General features: G+C 53.5%; 1 protein-coding gene across 1 annotated transcript in view; it reads left to right on the top strand.

Moving 5' to 3' along the window:
* Positions 1 to 10,000, top strand: part of CAD (carbamoyl-phosphate synthetase 2, aspartate transcarbamylase, and dihydroorotase) — a 32,144-nt gene that overhangs the window by 936 nt on the left and 21,208 nt on the right. Inside the window, exons 2-5 of the mRNA XM_069974358.1 lie at positions 1,052 to 1,181; positions 1,252 to 1,394; positions 2,274 to 2,415; positions 6,398 to 6,569. Coding sequence (XP_069830459.1) covers positions 1,052 to 1,181; positions 1,252 to 1,394; positions 2,274 to 2,415; positions 6,398 to 6,569 — 587 coding nt within the window. The remainder of the gene's footprint in view (positions 1 to 1,051; positions 1,182 to 1,251; positions 1,395 to 2,273; positions 2,416 to 6,397; positions 6,570 to 10,000) is intronic.

A 10,000-nucleotide genomic window follows, 5' to 3' on the forward strand; every position in this document is an offset into this window, starting at 1 on the left:
TCTGTGTATGCTGCGTGTTCCCGCCCGCTGGGACATGTCGCGGTGGTCTGTGTAGGCTGCGTGTTCCCGTCCCCTGTGACATGTCGCGGTCCTCTGTGTAGGCTGCGTGTTCCGCCCGCTGTGACATGTCACGGTCCTCTGTGTATGCTGCGTGTTCCCGCCCACTGTGACATGTCGCGGTCCTCTGTGTATGCTGCGTGTTCCCGCCCGCTGTGACATGTCGCGGTGGTCTGTGTAGGCTGCGTGTTCCCGTCCCCTGTGACATGTCGCGGTCCTCTGTGTAGGCTGCGTGTTCCGCCCGCTGTGACATGTCGCGGTCCTCTGTGTAGGCTGCGTGTTCCCGCCCGCTGTGACATGTCGCGGTCCTCTGTGTATGCTGCGTGTTCCCGCCCGCTGTGACATGTCGCGAACCTCTGTGTATGCTGCGTGTTCCCGCCCGCTGTGACATGTCGCGGTCCTCTGTGTATGCTGCGTGTTCCCGCCCGCTGTGACATGTCGCGGTCCTCTGTGTATGCTGCGTGTTCCCGCCCGCTGTGACATGTCGCGGTCCTCTGTGTAGGCTGCGTGTTCCCGTCCCCTGTGACATGTCGCGGTCCTCTGTGTAGGCTGCGTGTTCCGCCCGCTGTGACATGTCGCGGTCCTCTGTGTAGGCTGCGTGTTCCCGTCCCCTGTGACATGTCGCGGTCCTCTGTGTAGGCTGCGTGTTCCGCCCGCTGTGACATGTCGCGGTCCTCTGTGTAGGCTGCGTGTTCCCGCCCGCTGTGACATGTCGCGGTCCCCTGTGACATGTCGCGGTCCTCTGTGTATGCTGCGTGTTCCCGTCCCCTGTGACATGTCACGGTCCTCTGTGTATGCTGCGTGTTCCTGCCCGCTGTGACATGTCGCGGTCCTCTGTGTATGCTGCGTGTTCCCGCCTGCTGTGACATGTCGCGGTGGTCTGTGTAGGCTGCGTGTTCCGCCCGCTGTGACATGTCGCGGTCCTCTCTGTATGCTGCGTGTTCCCGTCCCCTGTGACATGTCGCGGTTCTCTGTCGCCATTGTCTCCCCGCAGTGGTTTGAGTCCAGTCGGATCCACGCCGCCGGCCTGATCGTGGGGGAATGTTCGGAGGATCCGAGTCACTGGAGCTGCGCCAAATCGCTGGACCAATGGCTAAAGGAGCAGGGGATCCCGGGACTGCAAGGTAAGAGCCTGTGGGGGGCGCCAGTGAGGGAGGTGTGATGGGATGATCATACACTGCCATCTCTCTGCAGGTGTGGACACGCGGGCTCTCACCAAGAAGATCCGGGAGGCAGGCACCATGCTGGGCAAAGTCATCACCCAGGGCACAGAGGAGGGGCAGGTGCCGTATGACGACCCCGCAAAGAGAAACCTGGTGCAGGAGGTGTCCCTGAAGGTGAGTGTATGGGGCCCCGGTGCAGCGCTGTGTGAGTGTGTGGGGGCCCCGGTGCAGTGCTGTGTGAGTGTGTGGGGCCCCGGTGCAGTGCTGTGTGAGTGTGTGGGGCCCCGGTGCAGTGCCTGTGGAGTGTGTGGGGCCCCGGTGCAGTGCTGTGTGAGTGTGTGGGGCCCCGGTGCAGTGCTGTGTGAGTGTGTGGGGCCCCGGTGCAGTGCTGTGTGAGTGTGTGGGGCCCCGGTGCAGTGCTGTGTGAGTGTGTGGGGCCCTGGTGCAGCGCTGTGTGAGTGTGTGGGGCCCCGGTGCAGCGCTGTGTGAGTGTGTGGGGCCCCGGTGCAGTGCTGTGTGAGTGTGTGGGGCCCCGGTGCAGTGCTGTGTGAGTGTGTGGGGCCCCGGTGCAGTGCTGTGTGAGTGTGTGGGGCCCCGGTGCAGTGCTGTGTGAGTGTGTGGGGCCCCGGTGCAGTGCTGTGTGAGTGTGTGGGGCCCCGGTGCAGTGCTGTGTGAGTGTGTGGGGCCCCGGTGCAGTGCTGTGTGAGTGTGTGGGGCCGCGGTGCAGCGCTGTGTGAGTGTGTGGGGCCCCCGTGCAGCGCTGTGTGAGTGTGTGGGGCCGCGGTGCAGCGCTGTGTGAGTGTGTGGGGCCCCGATGCAGCACTGTGTGAGTGTGTGTGGGGCCCCGGTGCAGTGCTGTGTGAGTGTGTGGGGCCCCGGTGCAGTGCTGTGTGAGTGTGTGGGGCCCCCGTGCAGCGCTGTGTGAGTGTGTGGGGCCGCGGTGCAGCGCTGTGTGAGTGTGTGGGGCCCCGATGCAGCACTGTGTGAGTGTGTGTGGGGCCCCCGGTGCAGCACTGTATGAGCCCGGTCCTCACCAATGTGTCACCTCTGCAGGAGCCGCGTGTGTTTAACCCTGGAGGTTCCGTGAAGATTGCGGCGCTGGACTGTGGCCTGAAATACAACCAGATCCGCTGCTTGTGCCAGAGAGGGGCAGAGGTGACTGTGCTGCCCTGGGACTCGCCCATCAATACCGCAGGTAACTGGGGTCACCCTGATGTATATACACTACCGTTCATAAGTTTGGGGTCACCCTGATGTATGTACACTACCGTTCATAAGTTTGGGGTCACCCAAACAATTTAGTGTTTTCCATGAAAAGTCACACTTCTTCACCACCAGACGTTGTGAAATGAATAGAAAATAGAGACAAGACATTGACAAGGTTAGAAATACTGATTTGTATGTGAAATAACATTGTTCTTCCATCACACTTTGCTTCCGTCCCAGAATCCTCCTTGTGCAGCAATTCCAGCATTGCCCACCTTTGGCATTCTAGCTATTAATCTGTTGGGGTAAGCTGGAGAAATTGTCCCCCACGCTTCTAGAAGCAGCTCCCACAAGTTGGATTGGTTGGATGGGCACTTCTGGCGTACCATACGGTCCAGCTGCTCCCACAAGTTGGATTGGTTGGATGGGCACTTCTGGCGTACCATACGGTCCAGCTGCTCCCACAAGTTGGATTGGTTGGATGGGCACTTCTGGCGTACCATACGGTCCAGCTGCTCCCACAAGTTGGATTGGTTGGATGGGCACTTCTGGCGCATTCTTCCAGCATCTTCTCATTTCTTCTGCGTCTCACAAACCTTCTTCTTTGTGATCCAAACACCTCAAACTTAGATTCATCCGTCCACAACACTTTTTTCCCGTCTTCCTCTGCCCAATCTCTGTGTTCTTTTGCCCATCTTAATCTTTTTCTTTTATTGCCCAGTCTCAGATATGGCTTTTTCTTTGTCACTCTGCCCTGAAGCCCAAAATCCGGCAGCCGCCTCTTCCCTGTAGATGGTGACACGGGTGTTTTGCGGGTACTATGTAATGAAGATGCCAGTTGGGGACCTGTGAGGCGTCTGTTTCTCATACTAGAGACTCTAATGTGCTTATCTTCTTGCTTAGTTGTGCAATGCGGCCTCCCACTTCTTTTTCTACTCTGGTTAGAGCCTGTTTGTGCTGTCCTCTGAAGGGAGTAGTACACACCGTTGTAGGAAATCTTCAATTTCTTAGAAATGAAGGCTATTCCATGCCAGAAATTGCTAAGAACAAGAATAGACTGTCGAGTTTCAGATGAAAGTTCTCTTTTTCTGGCCATTTTGAGCGTTTAATTGACCCCACAAATGTGATGCTCCAGAAACACAATCTGCTCAAAGGAAGGTCAGTTTTGTAGCTTCTGTAACCAGCTAGACTGTTTTCAGATGTGTGAACATGATTGCACAAGGGTTTTCTAATCATCAATTAGCCTTCTGAGCCAATGAGCAAACACCTTGTACCATTAGAAGACTGGAGTGATAGTTGCTGGCAATGGGCCTCTATACACCTATGTAGATATTGCACCAAACACCAGACATTTGCAGCTAGAATAGTCAGTTACCACATTAGCAATGTATAGAGGGGATTGGTTTAAAGTTAGGACTAGTTTACAGTTATCTTCATTGAGAAGTACAGTGCTTTTCCTTCAAAAATAAGGACATTTCAATGTGACCCCAAACTTTTGAACGGTAGTGTACATCTCCTGGGGTCACACTCGTATATATCACCTGAGGTTACACTCGTTCACGCACCCTTCCCGCAGATCATCTCTGCCGTCCTGTACTCAGGTGGTGCGCTCGCTGTGCCAAGGTCAATGCTAGTAGAGCCGGGCTCTGTGCCAATACCCCCCCCCCCCCCGTTTCCTGGCAGCTGCAGACGTTCCCTTTGCCTGGATGTCGGGGAGGGGTCAACTCATAGCGCTGTGACCTTTATCCCACATATTACCCACCCTCCTGTATCGCAGTAATGGGGGGGGCGGCAGAGGCGTATATCCTTATATAGTGGGCTAGTAGCAGTATACTGGGGTGTATATCCTTATATAGGGGTCTAGTAGCAGTATACTGGGGTGTATATCCTTATATAGTGGGCTAGTAGCAGTATACTCGGGTGTATATCCTTATATAGTGGGCTAGTAGCAGTATACTGGGGTGTATATCCTTATATAGGGGGTCTAGTAGCAGTATACTGGGGTGTATATCCTTATATAGGGGGTCTAGTAGCAGTATACTGGGGTGTATATCCTTATATAGTGGGCTAGTAGCAGTATACTGGGGTGTATATCCTTATATATGGGTCTGGTAGCAGTATACTGGGGTGTATATCCTTATATAGGGGGTCTAGTAGCAGTATACTGGGGTGTATATCCTTATATAGGGGGCTAGTAGCAGTATACTGGGGTGTATATCCTTATATATGGGTCTAGTAGCAGTATACTGGGGTGTATATCCTTATATAGGGGGTCTAGTAGCAGTATACTGGGGTGTATATCCTTATATAGGGGGCTAGTAGCAGTATACTGGGGTGTATATCCTTATATGAGGGGGATCTAGTAGCAGTATACTGGGGTGTATATCCTTATATAGGGGATCTAGTAGCAGTATACTGGGGTGTATATCCTTATATAGGGGATCTAGTAGCAGTATACTGGGGTGTATATCCTTATATAGGGGGCTAGTAGCAGTATACTGGGGTGTATATCCTTATATAGGGGGTCTGGTAGCAGTATACTGGGGTGTATATCCTTATATAGGGGGTCTAGTAGCAGTATACTGGGGTGTATATCCTTATATAGGGGGTCTAGTAGCAGTATACTGGGGTGTATATCCTTATATAGGGGGCTAGTAGCAGTATACTGGGGTGTATATCCTTATATAGGGGGTCTAGTAGCAGTATACTGGGGTGTATATCCTTATATAGGGAGTCTAGTAGCAGTATACTGGGGTGTATATCCTTATATAGGGAGTCTAGTAGCAGTATACTGGGGTGTATATCCTTATATAGGGGGCTAGTAGCAGTATACTGGGGTGTATATCCTTATATGAGGGGGATCTAGTAGCAGTATACTGGGGTGTATATCCTTATATAGGGGGCTAGTAGCAGTATACTGGGGTGTATATCCTTATATAGGGGGCTAGTAGCAGTATACTGGGGTGTATATCCTTATATAGGGGGGCTAGTAGCAGTATACTGGGGTGTATATCCTTATATAGGGGGAGTCTAGTAGCAGTATACTGGGGTTTATGTCCTTATATAGGGGGCTAGTAGCAGTATACTGGGGTGTATATCCTTATATAGGGAGTCTAGTAGCAGTATACTGGGGTGTATATCCTTATATAGTGGGCTAGTAGCAGTATACTGGGGTGTATATCCTTATATAGTGGGCTAGTAGCAGTATACTGGGGTGTATATCCTTATATGAGGGGGATCTAGTAGCAGTATACTGGGGTGTATGTCCTTATATAGGGGGCTAGTAGCAGTATACTTACTGGGGTGTATATCCTTATATAGGGGGTCTAGTAGCAGTATACTGGGGTGTATATCCTTATATAGGGGATCTAGTAGCAGTATACTGGGGTGTATATCCTTATATGAGGGGGATCTAGTAGCAGTATACTGGGGTGTATATCCTTGTATAGTGGGCTAGTAGCAGTATACTGGGGTGTATATCCTTATATAGGGGGTCTAGTAGCAGTATACTGGGGTGTATATCCTTATATAGGGGGTCTAGTAGCAGTATACTGGGGTGTATATCCTTATATAGGGAGTCTAGTAGCAGTATACTGGGGTGTATATCCTTATATAGGGGGGTCTAGTAGCAGTATACTGGGGTGTATATCCTTATATAGGGGGTCTAATAGCAGTATACTGGGGTGTATATCCTTATATAGGGGGAGTCTAGTAGCAGTATACTGGGGTGTATATCCTTATATAGGGGGGTCTAGTAGCAGTATACTGGGGTGTATATCCTTATATAGGGGGTCTAATAGCAGTATATTGTTCCCTGCCCCTTTGGTGTATTGCTTTACCCTATGGGACACATCTCCCAGAGTGCAATGCAGCAGAGCATGCACCAGCAGGGGGCAGCAGTGAGGTAACAGGGCAGTATGAGAATTATCTATCGGGCGCCCCTGGATCTCACGTTGCTTGTTGTCCTGCAGAGTATGATGGCCTGTTCCTGAGTAATGGGCCGGGAGACCCCGTCTACTGCCAGCAGTCCCTCACCAACATCCAGCGCTTCATGGAGCAGGAGAAGCCCCGGCCGGTGTTTGGCATCTGCCTGGGGCACCAGATCCTCTCCCTTGTGATCGGGGCCAAGACCTACAAGATGAAGTAAGTGAAAGCTGGGAGGAGCTGTGTGTGTGCGTGTGCCGGGCTGAGCAGACTGGTGCTGGCGTGTTTGCGTGTGTGTGCCGGGCAGACTGGTGTGTGTGTGTGTGTGTGTGTGTGTGTGTGTGTGCGCGTGTTTGTGTGCGCGTGCCGGGCTGAGCAGACTGGTGTGTGTGTGTGTGTGTGTGTGTGTGTGTGTGCGCGTGCCGGGCTGAGCAGACTGGTGCTGGCATGTGTGTGGGTGCCGGGCTGAGCAGACTGGTGTGTGTGTGTGTGTGTGTGTGTGTGTGTGCGCGTGCCGGGCTGAGCAGACTGGTATGTGTGTGTGTGTGTGTGTGCGCGTGCCGGGCTGAGCAGACTGGTGCTGGCGTGTGTGTGGGTGTCTGGCTGAGCAGACTGGTGCTGGCGTTTGTGTGGGTGCCGGGCTGAGCAGACTGGTGTGTGTGTGTGTGTGTGTGTGTGTGTGTGTGTGTGTGTGTGTGTGCGCGTGCCGGGCTGAGCAGACTGGTGCTGGCGTGTTTGCGTGTGCGTGCCGGGCAGACTGGTGTGTGTGTGTGTGTGTGTGTGTGTGTGTGTGTGTGTGTGTGTGTGTGTGCGCGTGTTTGTGTGCGCGTGCCGGGCTGAGCAGACTGGTGCTGGCGTGTGTGTGGGTGCCGGGCTGAGCAGACTGGTGTGTGCGCTCCCGGGCTGAGCGGGGTGTGTGCCGTGCAGCGGGGTGGTTTCCCGTAATCCAGGGGATTCTTACTGAACGCCTGATGGTGGTTCACCATGTTCAGGACTCCTTTGATTGGCTCTGGAGGAGTGTTGGCATCTTCTACGTTCAGGTCAGACCACCAGGGCTCGGTAGGTTCAGAGGCCGAGTCTGCTTTGTCTTCTGGGTTCAGCCGGCATAGCTGGGCTACTGCATGGTACTTGGGGAGGCGGGCAGGGCTGTCACTGAGGTTGACAAGTCCAACAGGTATTCGTCCGTTGGAGACGGTGACAAGGCTGCGAGGCTTGGTAGTCTTTGTTTCCTATACTGGGCCGTGCTCGGCACGAGATCACTATCTGGCTGTTAGCCGGCAGGGTGACCCGACGGGTGTCTGTAACTCTGACTCTGCAGATCTCTCCCTGGGGATCGACCAAACTTCTGTTGAGCTTCCGGATGGCTTGTTGTACTGATCGCCTGGCAGAGGGAGGGACGGAAGAGAGAGAGGCATGCAAGGCTTAAAGGACATCAGTGACACCGTGCCGGATAACATTCATGCCGGATAACATTCATGCCGGATAACATTCATGCCGGATAACATTCATGCCGGATAACATTCATGCCTAACACCATATCTGAATCTGTTCCACCGTATGTCTCAGTTACAATGATACCTTGCTACCTAACTGGATAATGGCCTCCCAGTATCCCACCCGAGGGATAAGATACCGTTACTGGGAATTAGGGACAAACCATCTTTAGAGCGACAAGTTGGGGTAAAGGGGCCTCCCAGCGAGGAGCCATAAGGGGTGTCTCTGCGACCACGACCAGGTGGTTGTGGTTACTAGGGTAGGTAATGGGTCCAGCATGGTGATATAGAGAGACGCTTGTATGTTGCAGATGGCCTCCAGAGGGCAGACAGGGGGAGGTCGGTGGGATTAGCAGGTTCATCCCTTAAGCTGGAGAGTTCTGAATAATCAAAGTTCTCTTTAAACACCTTGTGGTCAATGGTTGTGATCTGTGAGCCAGTGTCTGTAAGGGCATCTAAGGCGTATACCATTGACACGCACTGTTGTTGCATGTGGGCAGGCGATAGGAACCTTGATTCCTGTATGGACGCTTCCTGGGACCTTGAGGAAACTCCTTCTGAGGATCGATACTTCTCCTCGGGGGTTGCTTGTTTAACTGGTAGCACCTCGCTTGGTAGTGGCCATATCTTTTGCAAAAGGTACAGTAAGGTCTCTAAGCAGGGGGCTCTCTCCTTGGTGGTGGCCGACTGGAACTAGTTAGCCAGATGTGAGGCTCAGGGGTCAGAGGTCTGCTGTGGGAAGAGTCTCTGGAGCGAGGTGCTGGCTGGGCCGTTTAAGTTCTTTAATGCCTGGCAGACAGTTTTGAGGGGGTCTGCCATAGCTTCCACCTGCTCTTGTAGGGGGTTGTCAGGTACTGCAGCCGCCTAAAGTGCCAGGCTGAGGGGAGCAGCATTGAGGACTGGGGAAGTATGGGCACTTGCCAGGACTGGTAGGTACGGTGCTGCAGAGGGGCCTTCTTAACGGGCCTCACTATTGCCTGGAGGGCTCGGGGACTTAAGAGCAAGACTCTTCGGGTACTATTCCACGGGCTGAGGAGGGCCCGATCAACGATGTAAACGAGTGGCGGTCTGCTAGATCGCCGCTTGTTTACTGGGCCTATTCCACGGCCCGATGATCGTTGAGCGAGGGCTGCAAGGATATTGTTACCGATGTCCTTGTAGCAGCAGTAATACATTACCTGCAGGTCTTCTCCGCGATGTCTTCATCCCAGGGTCCCGCGCTCTCTATAATCTGAATGGCCGGTCAGCTGACAGGCCACACTCAGCCAATCACAGGCCGCGGCGGTCCCGGCCTGTGATTGGCTGAGCGCTCCGTCAGCTGACCGGCCATTCAGAAGATAGAGAGCGCGGGACCCTGGGATGAAGACAGCGCAGAGAAGACCTGACAGGTAATGTATTACTGCTGCTGTCAAATCGTCGGTCGCCCGCCGCGCACCGCTATTCAACCGTAGCGATGCGCGGTGGGGGAACGATGATTTTAGGTCTGGCCCTAAATGAACGATCAGCCGATGATCGTGTCATCGGCTGATCGTTCATTTAGGGCCAGACCTAAAATCATCGTTCCCCCACCGCGCATCGCTACGATTGAATAGCGTTCTCTCTATTTCACCAAACGAAATGGGGCCGATTATCGTTGCTGTGGAATAGGGCCCTTAAACTCTGTTAGAGAGGGTAAGCCAGGGTTCTGTTTGGCTAGGTCTCCTAAGTAAGTGAGTGGACCTGGAATCTACACCCTCTATGAACCTGTCTATGATAATACACTCTGCATCCGCAGGTGTAAAGGTGTCTAGTTGGAGTTCAGCTCTGAAGGCAGCGTGTAGTGCAAGTGCATAGTCTCTGAGAGTCTCACCTGGCTTCTGACGCCTGTTACAAAATCTGAGTCTTTCTTCAGAGGGTGACTGGATCTCAAGCTCGTCTTGCAGCTCGTTCAGGATGGCATCAACGCTGGTCTTGTAAGTGGGTGCCCAGGTGTGGACTCCTTTAGCTGCCGGTCCTTTCAGCTGATCTAGTAGGGGACTTAAAGGGGTACTCCAGCGTGGGGGGCTATTTTTGGATCTGGCTGGGGAGGAGGTGGCTGAGAGAAAAGTCGTCCATTCACCTCCCAGGATCCAGCGGCGTGTCCCGTATCGCGGCGCTCCGGTCCCCGGCCGCTTCCTG

This window comes from Dendropsophus ebraccatus, chromosome 6 (assembly GCF_027789765.1).
Source record: "Dendropsophus ebraccatus isolate aDenEbr1 chromosome 6, aDenEbr1.pat, whole genome shotgun sequence".
Lineage (NCBI taxonomy): Eukaryota > Metazoa > Chordata > Amphibia > Anura > Hylidae > Dendropsophus > Dendropsophus ebraccatus.